The 24,155-nt window shown below is 41.1% G+C and overlaps 1 protein-coding gene and 1 long non-coding RNA gene across 2 annotated transcripts; both read left to right on the plus strand.

Annotated features, from left to right (window-relative positions):
- The first annotated feature begins 765 nt into the window (after positions 1–765).
- zgc:63863 (uncharacterized protein LOC393372 homolog) lies at positions 766–16,926 on the plus strand. Its single transcript, XM_057355092.1, has 8 exons — positions 766–971; positions 1,974–2,159; positions 2,242–2,322; positions 2,477–2,663; positions 2,735–2,836; positions 4,876–5,017; positions 6,863–7,047; positions 11,355–16,926. Exons 1-8 carry the CDS (start codon positions 908–910, stop codon positions 11,596–11,598), a joined length of 1,191 nt encoding a protein of 396 aa, XP_057211075.1. The 5' UTR covers positions 766–907; the 3' UTR covers positions 11,599–16,926.
- Positions 16,927–17,697: 771 nt separating this feature from the next.
- LOC130567190 (uncharacterized) lies at positions 17,698–23,532 on the plus strand. The gene is made up of 4 exons (XR_008964554.1): positions 17,698–17,942; positions 18,136–18,370; positions 22,061–22,157; positions 22,249–23,532. It is a non-coding gene; the product is annotated as an uncharacterized LOC130567190 (long non-coding RNA).
- The last annotated feature ends 623 nt before the right edge of the window (positions 23,533–24,155 follow it).

A 24,155-nucleotide genomic window follows, 5' to 3' on the forward strand; every position in this document is an offset into this window, starting at 1 on the left:
TGTGCATTTTTTATGTGAATGTCTTAACATAATTTAACATTGTACTCTCTTTCTCTCAGCAGGTTAGGGTTAGTAACTTGGTATTAGCTCCAATTGTATTATTGCCCCTATATGACATATCCCTTTATTGCTCCCTGAACTCTCTGTAAGTCGCTTTGGATAAAAGCATCTGCTAAATGACTAAACGTAAATGTACAGATGTTCATATAGAAGCATATGAAACAGATGAATGCATGCATACTGTTAATGTATTGCACATTATGCATTCCCCCTAGTCAAATTAAACACAGAAAACTGATTAATACTGTCTCTCTAACACATTTCTAACACTGCTCCGGGTGTACGTGTGTTCACTACTCACTGGATGGGTTAAATGCAGAGGTCACATTTCAGGTATGGATCACCATATCTGAAAAATAGGTCACTTTCATTTATCAGACAAAATGTTACTATAAACTTAAACAACATAGTAATCAGTGCATATATTGTGTTGGTATTTAGTGAAATGTGTTGCAAATACAGCTGCTACCACTGTCTCTCCCGCTTAAACCCATTCATGAACCACGTGACCACGCGGCGGCGAGATAAAAATGTGTCGCAACTCTGTTTTTCAACGGCTCTGGCGCAAACAAGTTTCGACTAGAGTAGACCAATGGCGTCAGGGTACGAGGAGTCTTTTGACCAATCGGGTACGAGGTAGATGCCAGTCAAGGTTGAGTGACTCACCGGCGTTTTCTGTCTAACAGCCAATAGGAGCAAAGCTCGTGAGACTCGCACAACTCGGCGTCACCGGCGAGATCTGAAGGGAATATCACTTTCTTTTCCTGTCAGTTTTAAATTAAATTCACCTTAATATAATTGTAAAAGTTTGCGATTTATGTCCTCATGACTGTACGCTGCATAGAATATGAAAAGGGGGAGAAAGAGACCTCAGGGTAACGAATCCCGAGCGACTGTGAGGAGAAATGAAGGTAACGTTAACGTTAACGTTACCTGATATGACGTCAACTCAGTGAGTGTGAGAGATTCATTATAATCGCACTGAACGTGTGTGATCCATTAAAGTATAAACTCTTTGAATGTGTGGGAGATCTGACTTTGATGACTGTCACTGAATGTCAAGTCTAAGATATAATATGTTTGTGGTTGGTAACGTTAAACATAAGGATCTTTTAGAAATTCGTTGAAGGTGTGCGGGGAGATCCACGATGATGTCTAAATGTGTGTGTGACTGGAGTCCGTTGTTTTGTGTCGGAATGAATTGTCATTACATTGATGAGAGATTATGATAGAAATCATATCTGTTCGTGTGATTTATGTAAGGTTTTAGTTTTACAATGATTTTAATTGGGCCCTAAGCAGTAGAGCGAGAGTAAGCGCGTGCGCACCAGTGAGTGACCCGATTGATTGAAGCTCATGAATAGCGGGTGTGCAGCACTGACCTCACTTTACCATCAGAACACACCCTTTAGTCGGAATGACTTGCATGTCTGCTTTTCGAAGAGGAAAATGCAGGTGTAAAACATAAAAAATGATTCAAGTATAAGTTAAAGGCAACTGGAATCAAACTCAACAGTCGTCGCTGTATCAACTTCCGGCCCTGCATTTAAGCCACGCCTCTTAATTTTTGCAGCCTGTCAAATGAACTGATAAAAACAGATAGTTTGACTTTGCTTCTAATTTTGAGTCGCATTAAATATACTCCTCAAAATGTAAATATAGATATAGACAACAAGGTTTTGTTTTGGTTCCAACATTGCCGCAATACTTTTTTTACTGAACATAAGTAAAACGTGAGAAGATGTGAGAAGGTCTCTGAGCTTTGCTTTAGTTGACAGGTAGTGTGTTGATGCGGCAGTGATTTGATGTGTTATGTTCTCTTCTCAGGGAAGCTAGCAAGCAGGTGACTAGCCACATATTATTTTTATCTGTAATGTTAGGATATTTTCACACTTTCTGAACTCCACCTGCAGAACAATTGTCCTGGAAGAAACAGAAGCTTGTGGATATCCATCAGGCCCTGAACAGTGACCCCGTGGACATCGAGACCCTGCGGCAGGCGGCTGGGAGTGAGGGTGGTTTGCTGACGGATGACATCAGAAGAAAAGTTTGGCCCAAACTCCTCAGCGTCAATGTCTACAATCTGCCTGCTAAACCCTGTAAGTGTGGATTTGTGAACTCTTCTACAGAAGAACAGTTCAAGATGATGTCAACTTTTCTCCATCTTTCCTTCTTCTAAAGCTATAGATGCCCGCGAGGGCCACAAAGACCACAGACAGGTGGTGCTTGATGTCAGGAGATCAATGCGCCGCTTCCCAAAGGGTCAGTGTGTGATGTCTATTATCAGTTCAAGAACGGTGACATTGACGTATGAGCTCACTCATTCATCCTCGGGCCCTTAGATTTGCTTCTAGTTAGTGACAGGTGATGTTCTGTGTTAAAGGTTCAGTAAAGGTTGTGAATGTATTTTCCCCAGGCATGCGTGTGGATGAGAGGGGGGTTCTCCAGGAACAGCTGATTGACATCATTCTGGATGTTTTGAGGAGGAACCCTCAGCTGCACTATTATCAGGGATATCATGACATCACCGTGACCTTGCTGCTGGTGGTGGGAGAAAGATTGACCATCGCGCTCATGGAGAAACTGTCCAATCACCATCTCAGGTATATTAAATGAGCTTTGGTCACTTTTATAAGGTTTCCCGCACTAAAACAGTTTCTTCTGGGATCTGCAGAGACTTCATGGACCCCACTATGGACAGCACAAAGCACATCTTGAACTACCTGATGCCCATTCTGGAGCGTGTGGACCCTGAACTGCATGACTTCATGATCAGGTGACTCTTAATCTCAGTAATGATTCGCTGTGAATGATTTAACAATGCTGCAGTTTTTCCAGAATGAAAAGATATTTATGAAAATCAATGAAAACTAATACTTGCTTTCAACCCAGAACATTTCAGCTGATGTTAGTGCAGTTCTGTGTGCGTCCTGTAGAGGGCAGCAGATGTTGTCTTTACGCACATTCATGGCAGTGTGTCACCTGCTAACAGGTTTATCTCCGACCATTACACACACACACACACACACACACACACACACACACACACACACACACACACACACACACACACACACACACACACACACACAATCTGAGCATATAAAAGCCTCAGGAGTCTGTAAAATAGATCACGCTTGTCTGTGTTTGTTGCCTGTAACTGCTCTTAAATCAGTGGAATTAGTCACGATTCAATTGAACGAGACGCAGAAAGGGCAAGAATTACGTGTATGGTTATACGATTCACTGTCTTGCACGTCAGCTCTGTTTAAAACTGATTTCCCGGATTGCATGCATGCTTTATGAAGAATTCTCATGGGGAACTGCTGTGTGAGGTCCTTCAGACAGTGAAAAAAGCTCAGGTGAGCTGTAAACGGGTCTTTTTAAATGTCTAACTGGATTATATCATTTATACAATAATCAGATTCTTGTGACAAAACTTTGATTCTTTAACTATGAATTCATCATAATTTGATTGACATTAAGCAAACATTTGCACTTAATTCTCATTAAATCCTACAATACAACAACATTTATAGAATGAGTCCAAAACGGCAATGAACTAAATGAAAAAAGAAATATTCTGAATATTTTGTGACATTAAATCAGATATTAAATGCTCTGTAGTTATTAATGATTTTTTTTAACAAAATTTGTTATTTTACATGAGTTCTTCAGATGAATTAATTTCGTGATGTTCGTAGCATCAGTTTCTTTCAGTTAGTCATTCCTTAAAACCTGTAACTCGGCGCAGATGCTCAGCGCTCTCTTGCGTGCACTTTCTCAGCTCTCCTTTATAAAAGCAGGTTATTTATAATGGCATGTCATGTAAAATGTAGAGAATAAGAGGTTCTTGGTAAATATTGCATGCGAGCGTCTCGCCGGTCCACAGGTTTAATGGTGTTGCTCGCTCGGGCTGTTGCTTTCACTCTCAGACTTTTACAAAGAAGTTAATAAAAGGTAGAACTCTTAAAAGCCTCTGGGCAAACAGGCCAGTCTAAAAAAGACATGTCGTGCTGTCTGTTTACATAGACTTGCATCAGTTTCTTCATACAGAGAAGCGTTTACCTGGCTGATCTCAGCAGAACACCCCGTCCTGAAACGCCTCGTGTGATTTTATCTGTGCTGTCCGTGAGTGTGGCCGAGCGTGTGCTTGTCTTTATAATGAGTTTATTCAGTTGTTTATTATTATATGATCCACAATTTTCTACATTAGCACCCGAATACATGTAATTCAATGGTAAGATATGTGAGATTTGTACAGACAGAAGACACACAAGCACCTCTCTGATTTGAACAGATATTCTGTGTATGTAGATCAGTGACGTTACAGACATACACAGATCTGTATGAATTGGGCTTTGAAGAGGCTTTCTGTGCCATGTTTTGAGCAGGAAGTTGTAAATTGACAGCATAATGTCTGTCCATATGGGGTGGAGCTTTGGGCTTCATTGTTATGGTTTTTATTTCCTCCTCACATCTTCCAGTCATGACAGCGGAAACCATACGACACGTTCACAAATGGAAGAAAGCCCCTTCAGCTGTTAAACCGCTCGCATGTGATGAATGAACGTGTCAAACATGCGTTCTTGTGTTCGGCATGCGACTTTCTGGAGGGTTTGTGGTCGCTCTGCTGCGTCGGGGATATCATGAAATTATCATTTTAATTCAAGTTTGCACATCTGACCAACGCGGAAAATACAGTTACAGTGTAGGTCAAATATCATTTGATTATTGACAGATGTTATGAGGAAACCCAGTGAATGATGCGATGCAGATTATGTTTGTCATTATCGTCTTTTCTCTGGTTTACAGGGCCGAGGTGGGCACTATCTTCGCCCTGAGCTGGCTGATCACATGGTACGGCTACGTTCTGTCCGACTTCAGACACGTTCTGCGACTCTATGATTTCTTCCTGGCCTCTCATCCGCTCATGGCCGTTTACTTTGCCGCTGTGGTAAGATGGATCTTCTCTTTATTCTGCCGGACATCAAGGCCGCGCCGCATTTTGACCTTTTCTGTTCGTGTAAGCGCAAGGAAAGACGTCATTGCACTTAAAAGTGTGTCATGTCAGGAGATATATTCTAGCTGGATGACATTCAGACCGCCGTGTTATTTTCTGCGTGTGGCGTAACGGGCTCTCAGAATATCTCACACGTCCAAGATTGACCAAGTCAAGTGTCGCCAAGTGTCCTCAAACCAGAACCCTTTTGATATGAAACTGATTTAGCATGGTTTATTGTAGAAAGGATATTGAGCTAAATGACTCCATACTTACAAATGCAAACTGTATGTTCAAACCAGACGATTTGGACTAGAAACTAGAATCCTGATGCAACAATCAAAGGTTATTTTTCATGAAACATTGGAAAACGGCAGAAATAAATCCTCCACACTGTTAATGGAGTCATATAATCCATCTGAATATACACAGGCCTTTGTAATCTGGAAGGAGGACGTTGTTTACAAAGTTTAACTTCTGTATTTGTTAATTCACTTATTTAGGCGATAGCTAATTTATCAACACAACAAAAAAAAGCTTGTTTCAAAGAGAAGGAAGGAATTTTCAGCTTTTTTTTCTCGTCTGATGTGTGAATCCAGGGCACTTTGTTGTAGCGGGACTGAGTTAATTAAACAAGTCTAATGAATTCACCAGAGGTTTGTATGGACGGCTGCGTGTGTTTGTGCTTGAATCTTTTTTCTGCCTCCACGAGCTCGGCCCCTGCTAGACACAACATGGAAAGCGAAGGGGGCCGTTTGAAGTCGGGGAGGGCTGGAGATGTGTGGATACAGTCACTCTGGACGTGACCCAGCTTCAGTCTGAACGGCCGGAGTGAGATTTGTTTGGAAATGAAACGCTGTTGTTTGTCCTCTACTGGGATGCACTATAGATTGAGATGACGGCTTCTGCTCCAGCTTGTTGTCTGTGTAGTGTAGTGAACATCTGTTAATGTGCTTAATTTTGAGGTCAGATGTTTAAGACATCAACAGCAGGTCTGAAAATGTTATTGCTGTTTGCTCTGAATCAGATCAAGCTTTATTGACACGCACACACGCACACACACGCGCGCACACACACTCAACTCAACTCAACTTTATTTATATAGCGCTTTTACAATTTTCATTGTTACAAAGCAGCTGCACATGAGACACATTGACTACAAACAAAACAATCAAAGTTGTACCTGCAAAAACAAGAAAAGGTTGAAAACACAGAAGACACACACACCCACACACAAAACACTCCACACACACAACACCACACAACACGCACCAACACACACAGACACAGAGACACACACACACACACACACACACACACACACACACAGGCTTTGGTTGACTATCCCCGTGGGGACAGTCCATAGGCGTAATGTTTTTATACTGTACAAACTGTATATTCTATCCCCTAACCCTATCCCTAAACCTAAAGATCATAGAACACTTTTGGCATTTTTAGATTTTCAATAAATATCGTTATGTACAACTTAGACGTATTTTTTGCCAGTGGGGACCTTTTTCCCTCATTGACAAACTGCTCAGTGTGTCTTGAACAAGAAATCGTTTGAAAACTGAATATATCAAAAAATGAACAGAAATTATATTTAGACTTTGAAAATGTTTTATGTGCGTTTAAAAAAAAAGTTATTTTGTTTTTTTGCCTTAAACACAAAACAATTGTGTATGATGGATGGATATAAATCACATAACAACAGCCAATCAGATTAAAAGATTTGTATTCTATATTCTATTCTATTTAAAGGTACTTTATTGGCATTGTGTCTCTGTCTCTCTCTCTCAGATTGTGTTGTACAGAAAAGAGGAGGTGAAGAGCAGCGAGTGTGATATGCCCAGCGTTCATCACCTGTTGTCAAAGATGCCTCAGGATCTGCCGTACGAGGTTCTGATTGGTCGAGCTCAGAGTCTGTTCGAGAGCTGCCCGCCTTCTCTGCTCGCCCAGTCTGCAGCTCTACAGTCACACAGCATGTGAGTTCATACATAAACCACTACAAAAGACATTTTGTCATTTTACTTCAGCCTATTGAAGTATATTGAAGATTGTAGCACTCTTAAAGTCAACTGCATATCAACATCGATCCCATTTACTGACTTAATTCATGTTCTTGGTCTCGTCGTGGGAGATTCGTTAGTGCTCATGACAAGTCTGCCTACAGTATGATGTGAATGCTCAGAAAAGTAAAAGCACACGTATCGTTCATGTCTGCAGGATGATGGTTTCTGCTGGTAATGAGTTTACACACATCTGTTGGTATTCAACGCTCACATGTTGGGTCCTGAGGGGCGTTTTTATCATCGTGTTTCCAGCAGGTGGAACTGTTGAGTATGACATCATATCCCCTCTCCTGAGCTCCTGTTTTGATGTCTCAGCCTGAGCTGTCTGCGTCGTACAAACGCGCGCCGTCAGACCACCGATCGCATTCACAGATGCAGGTGAAAGCACTTTAATGATTTATCTCTGACGGCGGGGGCAAGCCATTCCTCTGCCGTTCAGATGGAAGTGAATTCAAGCCCCAGAGCCCCGAAAAAGCCATCAGAGAGAAGATCCGTCTCGTTTAAGATCTCCCCGCGCCTGCCTTTGACTATGAAGATTGAGAGAGAGACAGAAATGAGAGCGAGACAAATAGAAAGCGGGAGAAAGAGACAGAAATGAGGGTGAGACGGGTGATTGGAGTAAAAGAAAGTGGTTTGTTGTCATTGTTTCTCTATCTACATGTCTTATGCAAATCAGTCTTGCAGTAACTAAGCCCCGCCTCACTGGCTTATTAAAGCCCTTGCGTGTTTTGCATAACCCCTCCCCCAGCAGCATCTGTGTGTGTGTCAGTGAAATGAGCAGACTCTCTGGAGGGCGTGACCTGTGACCTTGCTCTCTATTGTACTGTTTGACCCCGTGCAGTGCTGTAATGAGGAGTGGCACGCTCTTTCTAATGGTTCTGACCCCCAAATGTTCTTCATTAATCCTCCTGCACACGGCCGCAGGCTAACACACGACCTCGCGCTCCGCTCCCGTGTCATAAACACACCGAATTTATATCATCAGCAGGAATTATGATCAGTGTTTAGAGTTAACGTTACCTGTTGGATTAAATCATGTGTTCAGGTCGTGTTGGATAGTATTAGTGGATATTATGCGCTGTTTGCAGGTGCAGACGTGCAGCTGGTTTATATTGTTATATTTCTTTTTAGCGTTTTGACGTTCATTGTGTGCTTCATGTGACGCCTTGCACATTTTCACGTGTCTGAAAAACCATGGCACCATGAACCTAACCCAAATGAATGGGATGGTTTAGCTAAAAATGTTTTTTTGCATCATTTGTTCACCCTCACGTCAGTCAAAGCTGGATGAGTTTCTTTCTTCTTCAGAACACAAAAGAAGATATTTTGAAGAATGTTCAACACTGAGCTCCATTGACTTCCATTGTATGAACACAACCATTTCTCAAAATATCTTCTTTTGTGTTTCATTGAAGAAAGAGTCACGCACAGATTTACAACCACATGAGGGGAATAAATGATGACACAATTGTTATTTTTGGTTGAATTGTTCAAGGACATGCAGTTAACAGTATTTTGTTGTGAAGGTACGTAAAATGTGATGTGCTTCAGACTTCGATGCTTGTCAAGCATGTGGCTACTCTGTTTTTTCAGACACATGGAAACAAAACTAAATCTTCCCCGTTACTGTACTTTAATATGTGTGTGTGAGCGAGTAAGTGAAGTCCTGGAGTGTCACGCCGCGCTCCAGTGAGCAGCGTCAGGTGACATGACAAAGAGCCAGCGCTTACGGGTCATTGGGACATCAGAGCTGATTCACAAAAGCCTGCAGGACACACACGAGCAGGACTCATGGGTAATTGGGCATACCATCTCAGCAGCAAGTGTCTAATAATAAGACCATCAAGAACGAGACCGTCTCGCTGAACTGTGTTAACCAATCATGTTACGACATCGAGAGAGAGGTTCAAGCATACAGTACGCACTTAGAAACTAGTGTCCGGCTCCCAGGGGTCTAACGGTGGTCAGGTTCCTCGGCACTGAGTGAAAGCAGGTGAACGTGAACGTCAAGGACTGTTATCACGACAGACAAGTGAGAGACTGAAGTCGAGACGGTTTGACTGAGTGCAGGCGTGGAAATGTTCCTCCAGTGTAAACACATCCATCATCTGCTGCCTTTCCTTCACCACAGAAGGAACAGATTGAGGCGGAGGAAGAGAGCGAGGGGAAAACACAAGACTGATGTGACACAGGTCACACAATCTGCCGCTTGTGAGAGTGGAAACGGCAAAATTAGAAACTCTTTTGCAGACCAGAATGAGCGAGAGAAGCGATCCAACACCGTCAGAAAAGAAACCGTTGCTGTGAAGACGGAAGAGGTTAAGAGTTAAAGGGGCGATGAATTAAGACATCAATTTTAACCCGAGCTTTTGTTATATAAGAGGGAATCGTATTCAAGCGAACATCCTGTAAGTGTCAGAACTGAAAACGCCCTTGTTACTGAAAGACAACTGTTATTGACACCAGGCCCAGCGAACGCCAGGTCCTGGAATGCACCTGATAGGTTGAACACCGCCTCCACAGAAGAATATCAACGACTACTTCTCTAGCCCCGCCCACCGGTTCGCGCATGACAGAACTGAAGTAACACAAGAACCAGATAGAGCGAGCAAGCAATAAACATGCTGTTGAAGATCGCAAAATATTGTGCAGTGCCTGGTTGTGGAAGAACACAGTCGCTCCTTCAGATTCCGACAGTAGTAATGCGTGGTTGAAGTTTATTTTTAAAGACGTTCCAGCTCACGTGGGTAAAACATTACCGTGGATTCCTTTGTGAACAAGGCAGAGATTGACGATGGATTTGCGGAGATAAGCAGTGCTGTGCCGTCAATATTGGATCCGACAGGAATGGCGCAGCAATCTTATGTGAGTACAACATATTTGTACTAAGCGTCACTATTGCTTTGTTAGAGATCGCTGTGATTTGGCGGGCTCATATATCATTTTTCAAGGTTTTATCCACCGTTTGCAAATAATGGAGGCTGTTTTGAAGTGTTTTGGTATTATTTTGGGTGCTGGGTGATATCCATAAGTTAGTCTCCCGTTTGTTTATTTATCATGGAAACTCTCGTAACATTTGAGATTCGCGATCTGTGAGAATGGTGCTAATGTGTAACCTAACGTGACGTGTCTAACCAAATTCACAGACGGCTCCAACTAAGTTTACTACGCAAACTGCTATCCAATCATAGCAGTGGGCGTTTACGTCAAGTCTTCATGGCGGCACACACATTCGAACCGATGGTTTGTCAAGCCGGCCTCAAAACCCGGGTAGAAAATAGCCTATTACTTATTGATTTTGATGTTTTTGAATGTAAAAACCCCGCGAACGTCATAAGTATAAAACAATAAACAAGCCCAGTTCATGACACCTTTAAAGGAGTAGTTCAACCAAATAATCAGAAAACTCATTCTTGACCCAGCAGCATCAAATGCTCTTGTTGAGATGAGAAAACACAGCAAATGCCCCAAAGGAAGCTCTCGTGATTTATTTCTTGATCTTCCGATGTCACAGGATAGCTTTCGAGTCTTTATGCACATTATCTTCCATTTCTGTTCCACACACAAAGACGTTGTCTGGCCTCGGAAGACTCAGAGTGCTCATATAAACTAGTTGTTTAATACGTTAAAGCTTTCTAGATTCCTACAGAATTCTGAGTAAATGAGTCATTCATACAGAGTTGTCATTTTTGGATGAACTGTTTCTTTAAACAGACGATGTGCGTTTGGAGAGTTTAAGGGTCAGAGTTGAGTGACAGATCTCACGCCGGGCCCGTGTCACCGCATCAGAGCGGCTTTCATCAGCTCAAACCCTGCGTCTCCCGAGTCTCCAGCTGCTGAAGAGAAAGTTTGGAAGTTAATTGCTCTGCTGTTACCTGTCAGCTATTTTCAGCCGTGTCGCATTAGCCGCAGATCCTAATGAGAGCTGGAGAACGCTGGGAATCGCAGGAGGAAAACCAGAAAAACCAGCGAGGACCTCCAGACGCCGAGCCCTCGGTTCCTCTCGCTCTGAATGTGTTTCTTGATTATCGTGAGCGAACTGAATTTGCATTCTGTGTTTACTATTCTTCCACAGAGACTCTAATGAAATGGAATTGAATATTTGATGATGTTTTAATTATGTTTTTGTCCACATCTCAGCGTAGACTCTTGAGCAACTACTTGAGCATTTATAGATTCTTGTTGTTTTTTGTTTTTGTTTGTTTTCTTGTTCTTCACAGAATCGCCATCAGCAGCTTTAAGGACTTCCAGAGGTCGACGCTGACGCAGCGTCCAGACACCGTCCTGCGGAAGCAGCTCCAGAAACGCCACGAAGACCAGCTAGCCCTTCCCATGAACACCACTAATAACCAGTTTTTAAAGATGGCGGTGTGGGGTCTGTCGGCCACGCTGGGGGCGGCGGCGCTGGCTGTGGCCCAGACGGCCATGAACTGGGCTCCTGAGTTCCTCTCACAGCTCTTCTGAGACCGTGTCTTCATCGTTCTCTTGTGCCAAAACCAAATGCAAATGTGCGTAAAACCCCAAAGCTTATTTACGTCCATCATGTTGTTGTTTTCTTATTGATCGTGGAGCTAATATTGGAGAGGTGGGAGGAGTCAGGTGAGGTTTTTTTTGTAATCGTAAGCATTTCTGGATGACATTTGGTCAGCGGAGTGAAAGCGCTCGACTCGGCCGTTCGACACAAATTATTAAACGCTTTTTTCTGCTGAACGGCGTCAGTAGTGAGTGAAGGAAAAGCTCATTACCGGCATTGAAGACTTCATGAGGACCACAGAGTGTACACAACTCAACACACACACACTACATACTACACATTACAGTATATAGGCTACAGCTGCCATATGCAGTGTGACATTTAACACACTTTTAAAAATGAACAGATTATAATTGGATTAGAAATGATAACAATCCTTGTTTTTTCCTCTCATCTCAGGGTTATATGGACATACGTGTCACGCTGAACTTTGACCCGTAAACTTGTAAACGAAGAATGAATTGATTCTATTCTTACTGCTTTCATACGTCATGATAAAAGGACTTGAGTAATCTATTTATTTTATAAATGCGTAGAGCCACACATTCAACACTCAATCATCAAAATGTACATTTGTAGATCTGCACAAAATGTCTTCCATCTTGTTTTGACCCTGATGCTCTGCAGAAACGAACAGAGAGGCTTCAATTAGCCTTTGTAATGTGTAGCTTTGTGTTATGGTGCAGCTCAACGCTTCACTTCATTGTTTATTAGTGAACTGTGTGATGTTGACCTCAGTCGTGTGCAAGCATCTTTGGATGCCGCGTGTTCTGTCGATTTGTGCTACCTCTATACAAAATATAGGACTAACCCCTTCCCAAACCATAAGGGGTGGTTTCCCGGGCAGGAATTAGACTAGTCCTAGACTAAAATGAATGTAAGAGCTGTCCAAACTGAAAACAACTTGCACTGACATATAATAGAATACATCAGAGCATTTGTGCTGTTTTAAAATGCAAACAAGTAATGTTGTTTGTAAGGTATGTTTGTTAAAGCTACTTAAATTGTCTCATTAAACTAAAGCCTAGTCCTGTTTTAAGATAATCCCTGTCCAGGAAACCGCCCCTAAATCTAACACCTCAGCAGTATAACGCGGGGTAGGAAAATCTGCTGGGTAGCATAAATTGTCAGGATGCCTAAATCCCATTCACACAGACCGCTGATCCCAGAAAATTGCAAAAAAATTGCCAGTGTGAATGCAAACGCATCCCGGATTGATCCGAAGAGTGATTCCGGAAAGAGGACCTACATTAACGGGTCAGTCCCGGAAAGTGCCTTGTGTGAACAAAAGGCAGAAACAAGCCTTGTAGTGATGACACACATCTATAATAAATCTTAATTAATTTGGCTATGAAAACAAATATAGTTAAACAAGTAATTTTTGTTCGTTAGTCAATCAAAAACTAAAAAATTGGCCTACTATAATATATATATATAAAAAAATATATGTATATATATAGAACAGTGCTCGAATTGAAGGGGGGCTGGGGGGATCCGGGACCCCCATAAGTAAAAAAATAGACTTAGGGGGTCCCTCAGATATTTTTATTTGAGTAAAAATGATAATAACAAATGTGATTAAATTCATGCAATGATATGGTCAATTTCGTGAATTAATTATTTACAATAATTTATATTAAGTTTGTTTATAGGCTAGTTGTCATGTCTCTTTAAAGACTGCTAAGCGCAGGACATCGTCGACATGACTGATTGATCGGTGTCGCTCCGGTGAAGCTAACTTCAGCTAAAAAATGGAGAATAATAAACTCAAGTCAACTTTATTTATATAGCGCTTTTTACAATTTTCATTGTTACAAAGTAGCTGTACATGAGACATTTTGACTATAAGCAAAACAATCAAAGTTATACCTGTAAAAACAAGAAAAAGGTGAAAACAGAAGACACACACACCCACAATATGCACACGTGCTAACACATAGACATAGACGCACGCACAGTGAAAGCACACATTCAAGATAACAGAAGCACATGTCAAATATTAAACAGACTATAAATCCCTATATGCAATATTAAGTAAAACTTTTAAATTATACACCTGCACTCGCAGTCGGGAAGAGGAAGCTTCTACTTTTTTGAGGGGTAATTTTCTCTCTCTCTATATCTTTCCACTATATTTATCAACTCCATGTCGGGGCTTTTGTATCCTTGCGTAAATTATTATTAGGCCTGGTTTTGGGGTGCTAGAGGTCTCGATGAAGATGAGTGACAGCTTTTTAGTCATTATAAAGGGACTTATTGTTGTGCTTATTCTGTGCTATAATCCATTCAGAATTGTATAAAACTTGTTTTTCATGCTGACAAGACCAACGGCCACATACACGCTGCAAAGTTTCGGGAATTACATCGGCATATAAATGCTGGATTCACTCTTGAAATAGCTTTGATTGACATGTTGATAGCCATAGTTAGTTCCTGAATAAAGCAGACTTTTGGACTGAAATGGTTGACTAGTCTGACAGACTCACTCATAACAGTCCCTTGCCGCCACCTACTAGACGTAACTATGTAAACTGCACTGAAATCGTTGAAAAATCCCCACAACACTAACACACAGACTGACAGCCGGTCTTGTCACAATTTATATTTTTAATATCTAATGAACTAGTTTCTTGCATTTCAACAAGTCTTTTGGAACAAACATTATTATCACAAAGTGTCAATCATCCTGTTGTTTTTAGGGAAAATAGTAAATACTACATTGGTAAATAATGCTAGAATTATTCTGTTGGACGTACACTGCTGTTCACCAAGCCTGCATTGATTTGATCCAAAATACAGTAAAAGAAGCCTGTTCTTTTATGTAATCCTGTTTTTGATAAATAGTAGTTATGCATATTATGATCAAATATATTGTGTATTTTGTATAAATTGTATATTGCGAGACTAACCCCCACCCCCACCAAAGAAAGTCTTATGGGGGGACCCCCCATAAGCCTCGATTCAATTCGAGCACTGAACTTTGCAGTATATTATATCACGTGTCTTTACGGAATCTTCAGGGGATGTGTGCGCAGATTCCAGAAAATCACTGGCAGTAATGAACAAAATCTGATGGTCCTGGGACAAATTCCTGGACACATTTTCCGTGTATTTTCCAGGATCTCTGTGTGAAAAGGGCTCTAATGCGATGGCAACCAACACAAGGCTTTGAGGAACGCAAGTAGGCCTAGTGAAATAGAAACTGTTGCGTCCAATTAAATGTCTCAAGCCACTTCACAACAGCTGTCGAGGTCTGCACATCATTGAAAAGCAGTTGATTTCTGTTCAGATCGACTGCGGAACTCTTGACCACGTCTAGGAACTCGTGTGAAGAGTACAGCAGCGCGTGTTTCACAGTCTGTCGACCTGAGAGAGCTGACGCGAGAGCCGCATTTAACCCGCTTCCACAGCTGGCTGCCTCTATATCTGCGCCTCGGGTGTTGATGAGCGGCTGTTAGCAGACGCTGCCCTGAGCGCCCGAAATCACCCCCGCCAAACAAAAAAAAAACACAAGCAAGGAATAATGTGTTTATGTGAAGGAGCAATCTTCACCCAGCCAACTTTAATGCCTTTTTAATGCGATTCAGCCAGACTTTCGACGCTTTCCAATGCCTCGCGAACTCTCGTTATTTTGGAAGCGAGGTATTTCTGAGTGGAAATTGGCCAGAGCGTCTTTGTTAATGGGAATTTAATTTGAGCCGTTGCGCCATTCGTCACCAGAAGAACGAACGTAACCAAATGTATTTGAATGAGATGGACGCTTTCCTGCCGGTCACGAAAAACTCAAATGCAAATGACGTCAGGTTTCATTGATTTGTTGGTCTAATGAATATTCGAGGAAACGTAAATTAAATAAAAGCAAAATCCACTGCTGACGGTCGTTAAACAATAATGGGGTGAAATGTATTACCTGAGGTTCACAAGTGACCTAAAATACATTTTAACATGAGTTCCTCTTCATCACCTCAGGCCATTAAAATGATCGATGATGGAAACGCATTAACTCTCTTCCGAACATCATCATCAGACACGGTCAGAATGCCAAGGGTGATTCGAAAGCAAAGTGGCATTATGATGTCTTGTAAGATGTGTGGCTTTTGACTAAATCTAATGTATTCATGAGCTCGTGCTTGACTGTAAAAGTTTATTATTCTCTCTCATGTGGTTGTAAACCTGTATGTGACATTTTCTTCTGGAACAAAACAGAAGATATTTTGAGAAATTTCTGGTTTTGTGTTCATACAATGGAAGTCAATGGGGTTTCTTATTTGATTATCAACATTCTTCAAAATATCTTCTTTTGTGAAGAAGAAAGAAATACAGGTTTGACCTGACATAAGGATGAATAAATGTTTAAAAAATGCTCAGTTTTTGGTGAGCTGTCTCGTTAATGCTGGAAAGTAGTTCATCTACTGTATGTATTATTTTATTCATTGTTTGTGTGATGTATGTATTTTTATACTAGAGTATTATATCCTCCACAGCTTGCTGCACTGTAAAAAATGACACGGATATTTACTTAAAAAAATGATGGTAACAATATTACACAAAATATTTGTAAGTACTTTAAAGCGTATTTTTAACGCAATATTCAATGAATAAATCAAGTAAAATCAAGACTTTTATTTTATTGTAAAGCACATAAACCCTTTTTCACAAAAAATGACTCTCTTAATGCTATTGCATGCAAAGCATGCTGGGAACTCTAATTTCACAGTTAGTGAAATTAACTAAAATAATTAATGTAGTCCCACCACAAAATAATTATGTAAAGATCCTTTATACAAGTTTAAGCGGGTTGAACATGAAAACAGTTGAAGTCACTCAATAATTTGTGCATTTAGAATTCCGAGATTTTTTCTATAATTTTAATTTAAATTTTTGGTTTAAAAGCAAGAACACAATTGTATTAAGTAAAGTTTACTCAATTCATTTCATGAAATCTACTACGACACAGAATCATTTTTTACAGTCAACGTCCACTATGTCTCCAGTATGAGAAGGTTGTAAGGCTTCATGGTGGTTAGGATGTTGTCTGAGAAGGCAGCGAGTCAGTTTGGCAAGTGTTTTTTTCAGAGTAGATTTGCGGTGTTGTGTGTATGCGGAGCAGAAGGCTGTTGGCTTGATTGAACACCGCTGGCAGATGATCCGGCGCTCCTCTGCTGTGAGGAACACACTTGACAGAAAAGTGATTTCACTCTCCGGCCAGCTTTAAACAAGGTCTCGCTTTCAGAACAGACTTTTATTAAACCTATTTGTTAGACTTTTTAAATTCAAATGTAACTATTTTTTGTATATTAAAAGGGAAAAAAATGTTCGCCCAACAATGAAAATTCTGTCATTATTTACTCACCCACAGGTTGTTCCAAACCCGTATATAATTCTTTGTTCTGATGAACACAAAGGAAGATATTTGGAAGAATGTCAGTGACCAAACAGATCTCATTGAACATTGACTCCCATAGTATTTATTTCCCCTACTATGGCAGTAAATGGGGGATGAGATCTCTTTGCTTACTGACATTCTTCCAAATATCTTCCTTTGTGTTTAGCAGAACAAAGAAGTTTATACGGGTTTGGAACAACCTGAGGGTGAGTAAATAATGACAGAATTTTCATTTTTGGGTGAAGTATCGCTTTAAGTCCTAGTGATGTCAAATTAGTCCTTGTGATTAAACGTGTACTGTGTGAAATAACACGCTAAAAACTGCTGAAATTGTTTAAAATATGGACAAACATAAACGCTGATTTAAATGACTTAGATTTTCTACATACAGTATATATTTGTATTCAGACAGTCTATGCACGTATGTGCATTACACACAAATAAAATGTCTGCGAATCACTTTTAAATGTTCAGACTCTCTGGTGTTCTTCAAGACAACGTAGTTCATTTGAAAACACTTGTTCTGAAGTGTACATATGCTCTTGAAGTGTGCATTTATCTGTAGTGTTTCTCTCATTGTCATGTGTGCTGAGAGTGAAGCTGCATTGCAGGTTCTGCATCTTTGTTCCCGTGAGTCTCTGTGCGCCCTCGCTGTACATCAAGGTCACCGAGAGCGGAAGCGAGAGAGAGGGAACTAACCTCAGCTGCCGCGCTAAAGGGCAAGCGAGAGCTCAACGAAGGACAACAGAGAGAGAAACAGAGCGGATAAAAGTAAGAGTGGGAGAACGGCCTGCCAGGGGTGGTATTCAGCCATAGCAGCGGGGCGGTGAACGGATGGACGCCTGTCGAGATGGAGGGAACGCGTCGATTAGATTCCTCACGGCTCGGGTAATGAAAGACTCGCAGCACCCATGCACGCCGCTATCCCATCATTCCCCCTGCCAATGCCATGTTTAATGCATAGCGGCAGGTGTAAACGGCCCGACCTTACCTTACTGAGTAACTCCTGATGGGAGCCGAACCCTTCACATTCCAGGTGTCTGAGAAGTTAAAAATAAAATGTGGTTTTCTTCCGTGTTAGCAGGGGGAACAGTTAGGGGATGGAGCACAGCTAATGAACCCGCAAAGCTTTTAAATTTGAATCCGGTCTGCGTCCGTGAACACGGCTGGAGTGTGGTGAACGATCAGGGACTGACGGTACTCTGCAGGAAGGATGGCAGGAGTTAAAGGTCGTTTGCGGGAAGAGTTCGGCGGAGCCTCTGGAGATCCTGATCCGCTGTCTGACGGGGATGAAACCTGGTACCTGAATGACAAAGGTGAGGATTAATATTTATGTGGTCCCACACGGGCCCTGGCACCCATGACCCGGTTACTCGAGTCTGATGGTTCTGATCTGACTGTCAATCAACCACTGATAATAATGAGAATCGACAGCACAGGTAGGAACATTTCGCCCTAAATTCCGCTTTCTGTGACTAAAAGGACAGAACTCTCTCTCTGTTTATCTTTGCTTGAGCGAGTCTGGATGAGTTACGTGTGAACAGAACCCCTCAAGTCGGAATATCGGCGCTTTACAATTGTACCGAGTCTCATTTCACCAAAGCGAGATGCCACGTGGCCTTCATGCATGATGCAAACTGTCTGGAATAAAAGCAATGATGTTTTCCCATCAGGTCGCGCGGGTCCCCCGTACGGCAGGCGAGACCAGAAGCAAATGTTTTAAAGTGTCCCATTTCTTACCGCATGCATTTATGTATGAACGACAAGCCATAAACCTCTGCGAGGACCTAGTGACATGAAACTGCATGCGTGTAGCGTGTCTTAGCGTGCTCTGTGTTCTATGACTGAGAGGGCATTAAACAAAGTGAAAGGTCTCGGGTTTAACACACAGCGCACTGATTGAAGCGTTTGTCAATCACAGGTCAAAGAGAAGCGCGAGCGAAGCTGTTTGTTTGTTAGCTGCGGGATCTCTTCGGTCTATAGACGTGTAATTGAGTTTTAATGTATTGTCCAGAGACTTGAGGTAAGTACTTGTGCTGAGACAAAAAGCCGAGAGCTGTGTTTACACGCCTCGCACAACATACAGAGCTGATGAGAGGAGGAGGATGAGTGTGTCATATGTGACCCTGGACCACAAAACCGGTCACGAGGGTCAATTTTTCAAAATTGAGATTTATACATCATCTGAAAGCTGAATAAATAATCTTTCAATTGATGTATGGTTTGTAGGATAGGACAACATTTGGCTGAGATACAACTATTTAAAACTCTGAAATCTGAGGGTGCAAAAAAATCTAAACGTTGAGAAAATCGGCGCTGTAGCAGGCCGTTGCTAGGAAGAAACAGGTTTGTTTTAACGCTCTCTATTGGCTCACCGCTGTAATGGCGTTGTGGAGAGTCGATGAATCCGAAAGCTGAAATTCTAAGCTTTACATAGATATCAATCTTGAGTGGGTCATTCTCAAAGAGCGAGCAGCGAGTCATGTTTGGTGTGTTTCCAGCCATTTTTGTTCACGATTTTGCTGCATAAACTCACAAAAATAACATTTTGATATATTTACAGTAGGACAGTTACAAAATATTTTCATGGAACATGATCTTTACTTAATATCCTAATGATTTTTTCAGAAAAATCTATAATTTTTTTGGCTATTGCTACAAATGTACACGTGCTACTTATGACTGGTTTTGTGGTCCTGGGTCCCAGAATGCATTGCAGCAACACATGATTTCTAAATTCATCAAAATGGTGTGTACTGGTGATGTGTGCTTTCTACTACTGTGTGCACAGTAGGGCTGTGTTCAAAATATTGATACGGCGATACATCGTCATGAGCTCCTGACGATGCTCGCATCGATACAACTGCCTCCGTATCGATTCTGCAGCAATTTTGAAATGAGCCAATTATTATGCAAAAAAATATTTTGTAACAATTTTCCACTATAAAACCACAATTAAAATCAATGAAAGGCCCGCCGCTGGAGCAATGTAGTGACGTGCCGCTTGCTCATAATGCAGTAACGCGTTTGAAAAGTAAGACGTGGAAGAGCCACAGTAAATGTGTGTGTAATAGAAAGTGAAGAGCAAAGACCTGCTTAAAATCTTACAGCACCGGTCACATTTATAATCGTACATCTAGAAACCAATTATGTATTTCTATTTTAATTGAATCTATTTACTCTGACTGCACGTTTAAGCATATAATCATATTTATTATTGTCTATTTGTAACACATGCATACATCATTTGATTTGTCAGATGAACTGATAATTAGTTATGAATGGCAAGTTTCTGCAAGTCTATTATGCTCTAAATCTGTAATACTAGAAATGTATTAAAAATGGACCTGTATTGGGATACATATCGTATCGTGGACTTGTATGGTATTGTGAATTTGTTGGCGATACACAGCCCTAGTGCACAGTATGGACTACTTGCACGTAGTCTTCCACGTTCTCCTCGATGTCATCTCCGGTAACAGTGTTAAGGGTATCTACATGCAGAGATCATGGTAGATTATTTCTATTTTTAGTGTGGTCACTTCATTAAAAAAATCCTGTTAACATGCTTTAATGTGGGTCTTTATGACAGATCTTAAATTAGCAGAAGTTCACCTCCTAATATTTTTTATAAACGTATACTCATCTGCCGAATAATAAAGCCATTGTATGCACTCCATCGCTTTCCTAAACGCTATTTCCTAACGGTTTAGTCTTATTCATAGATTATATTTCATACATTTTAATGACAATAAAATCACACCATACAATGATTGCATTTTAATTAATTAGACGTTCATTCACATTGCAAAGTATTTAAAAATATAAGTATTTTAAAAATAGCACTGTTCAGATAGAGCAGATTTAATGCCAAATAAATACATTAGGCCGTGTTCAGACCTGACTTCTTTTTCGAAGCTGCTACACAGCTGTTTTACATGGAGTAAACCGTGTTTTCAAAAAATGTCCTGAGTGCTTTTTTAAACGTCAGCCCCGGCGTCTTTTCTGCAGCTCAGGGCGTCTTTTTAAGTTGAAAAAAGTTCAATTTTTCTGAAAAAAACGCCCTACGTCAAGCTCCTTTTCACAGCTAACCAATGACAAGCGAGTAGCGAGACCTGTCCTTTCCATAACAACATGCGAGGAAGGTGATTGGTCGAGCAGGATCCTTCTGAATCCTGAAATGGCGGCCGAAAGTGCTGCTTTGAACATATTTTATATGAATTAAAGTTTATTTTTCACTTTTAATAACTTTCGACTTTTCTTATGTCGTTGATAATGTATGTATGTATAAGTCGTATATTTAACCGTTTAGGTTTCACAGAGAGCAACAGCCCATAAATATAACCGGAAACTAGTGAGTCGTACGATTTCAAGTCGGAAGTAGGCTACGTACAAGTAGTCCATTGCATCTTACTGGACTCTTAAAGTCTTTGCAAATACAGTCCGAAATTTTCGTATGCGCTTTTTCGTATTTGGCGCTCGTTTGTACGGTGTCTCTGAATTGTCAAAACACCTTTCAAAATCGAACCCAGTCCAATTTTTTTTACGACGGATGAAAATATCGGAGGCAGTGTGTGAATGTGGTTGACACAACGTGAGGTTGTATTTATTTTTTAACGTGCGAAAATTTCTGAGGCAAATTTCGGATTCTATGTGCAATGGGCTTTACTGGAAATGTATAATTTCTGGTTTTGTTTCCGACCTGTTTTCAAATGATATTGCATGTGACTATAATTCTATTAATAACACTTTTATTAGGATGGTCCTATTTTTTGCAATAATACCATATATTGTGTTGTATTGTATTCTCTATGTATTCGTCACACTTATTCATTTTCCTCTTTTCGTGATTGTGAAACGATGCAACAATTGTAAGACGTATTAAATAAATAAACTTGCATTGCATTGAATATATTAAAGGTTTTATAACTTTCAAATAGCTGCTTGCTGTCTTTTTAAGATGAATCTTTGATGGACAGTCTCTGATTGTCTGTTGTGTGCTGTAGACGGGAGAGGGAGCTCGCTGAGTTCAGAAACAGATCTTCAGCCTCATGTGACACCTGAAGCACTTGCGTCACACCGTCACCTGTTTTCTACCTCCCGGTTTGGTCATTTGCGGTCACATTCATTTACAAGAGATAAAGCAGTTGGTTAAGCAACACTAATGTCGACAATAATGATCTTTTTATAACAGCAGGTGAAAAGAGCAAGAAACCAGACGGAGTGACGGAGAGCGAGAGTGATGGAAAGATGCTGAGCGTTGCAGAAGATGTCGGAGACAGAGAGAGAGGCACTTTGAGATGAGTTTCTTCCTTCTCTATTGGCCAGCCCACAGGTATCATTACAGGCTTCATGAAGATAATATTCCTAACACTCAATACCCCGTGCCAGAGAAAGCCCCTCACGCAAAATCCATTATCCAGACATCTTAGATAATGGGATTCTTCTTCTCCCTGCTCGGCTCGCAGGCCTGCAGAGTGGCCGTAATAGACTTATAATCAGTTTTTATCATTATCGTCTTTCCCAGCGCTTGAATGTCTCCACTCGCCCTCCACCCAGCGGTGCTCTAGAGGAAGCAGCCGAGCGCTGCGCGCGGGGTCACGCTACACGTGTTAGCATCTGGTTCAGAGAGCAGAGGTTCAGATGAAGTCCAGACACGGCCGGACGACTCTGTAAAGTCCAGAGAGTCTGTTGTGCGGTGCCAGGATTCTGTCATACTCGCTCTGTGTCTGAACCAGAGAGAGAGAGAGAGAGAGAGACACTTACATCTGTTCAACAGCCTAATGGAGTGAGAGAGAGCCATTTCCTCATGACTGCTGGACTCCCTGACACTTTTATTCAGAAACACAGTGTTAAATAGACCTGCATAATACATCCAAATGATTGAAATATGAAGAGCATGTGTGCTCCAAACGTCACACTTTTTGTGAAAGTCGATTCAAACTTTTGAGATTTTTGGTGTGCCGAATGTATAAAAAAAGTATACATTTTTCATTTGATTTGTTTTTGTTGAGCATCCTTTTCAGGTTGATGTGTGTGCTTTTGCTGTGTTTTTGCTGATGATTGAAATATCACAAAAGTTTGTCAGATTTGGTTTCAAGTACTGCAACAGTAAAACATGATTGTTTGTTTATGATGGCCATGTGCTCTCCTGTCTCTACTCTTGACCCCGCCCCCTCGTTTCCTTGTTTAGCTTCCCGCCAGTGTTTCATTCCCCACACCTGCCCAGTGTAATTATCCCTTGTTAGTTCCCCTATTTAATGCCCTTGTGTTTGCTGTCCTGTGCTGTTTTGTTTTGTTTGCTTTACCTTGCCTTGCCTAACCTAGCAGACATACTTACCTCGTGTCCTAGTTTTGAATCCATCTTGTCAAGTCTAGTTCCTGTAAAGTGTTTAGTTTAGTTTTCCTGGTTCTCTAGTTTTTGCCTCCTCGTGGGAAGTCTTTGTTTTCAAGTTTATCTTTGTGCAGTTCTCGTTTTACCCCCATCGTGGGCTTTTGTTTTGTTTAAATAAAGTTTGAGTTTTTGTACCCGCTGCCTGCACTTGAGTTCTCCTTGACGATGGTGACATCAGTAGGAAAACAAAACTGTGGACTGTTTAAAATCAGATCACCAATGGGATGAAGTGCTGCTGCTCATTTTATTTTGACACAGAATCAGTTTCTTCTTATAAATTAATCCTCTGGAGGGAAAGAACAGCTAGATTCATGATGTGTCATGTCAAGATGAGAGGTTATGAGTGTTTGAATCAAACTCACAGGTCCAGTTCTTGCTTTCAGAAACAGCTTGAATCATCTCAGAACACGGCTTCAAGTGGTGATGTCACGTCGCTGCATTTTTTTGAAGGTGAACTTTTCTAAATCTTTTTTGATTTAGAGATTAAATTTTTTCTGAGGGTGAACTTACCTAAATCTTAAAACAAACGTGCTGTTAGATTGTCAGATCTCATTGAAAATGAATGTGCTCGGGTGTCTTCTGATCCTCTCATCACCGTGTGTCTCTTCTGTCGTGTCGTGTGATGTTGAGATTGTGCTCATGTGACCTCAGGTGTGTATGGATTATTTATTTTGGATAGCAGGTGTATGTCTCGCACCTACAGGAGA

This window comes from Triplophysa rosa, linkage group LG16 (assembly GCF_024868665.1).
Source record: "Triplophysa rosa linkage group LG16, Trosa_1v2, whole genome shotgun sequence".
Classification (NCBI taxonomy): Eukaryota; Metazoa; Chordata; class Actinopteri; order Cypriniformes; family Nemacheilidae; genus Triplophysa; species Triplophysa rosa.

Excerpts from the sequence above, each read along its gene's own strand:
- zgc:63863 (XM_057355092.1), top strand. The coding sequence starts at position 908 with ATGAAAAGGGGGAGAAAGAGACCTCAGGGTAACGAATCCCGAGCGACT. Across the intron at positions 2,664-2,734 it reads CTGTCCAATCACCATCTCAG|AGACTTCATGGACCCCACTA; the intron begins GTATATTAAATG and ends TGGGATCTGCAG. Across the intron at positions 7,048-11,354 it reads GCTCTACAGTCACACAGCAT|AATCGCCATCAGCAGCTTTA; the intron begins GTGAGTTCATAC and ends TGTTCTTCACAG.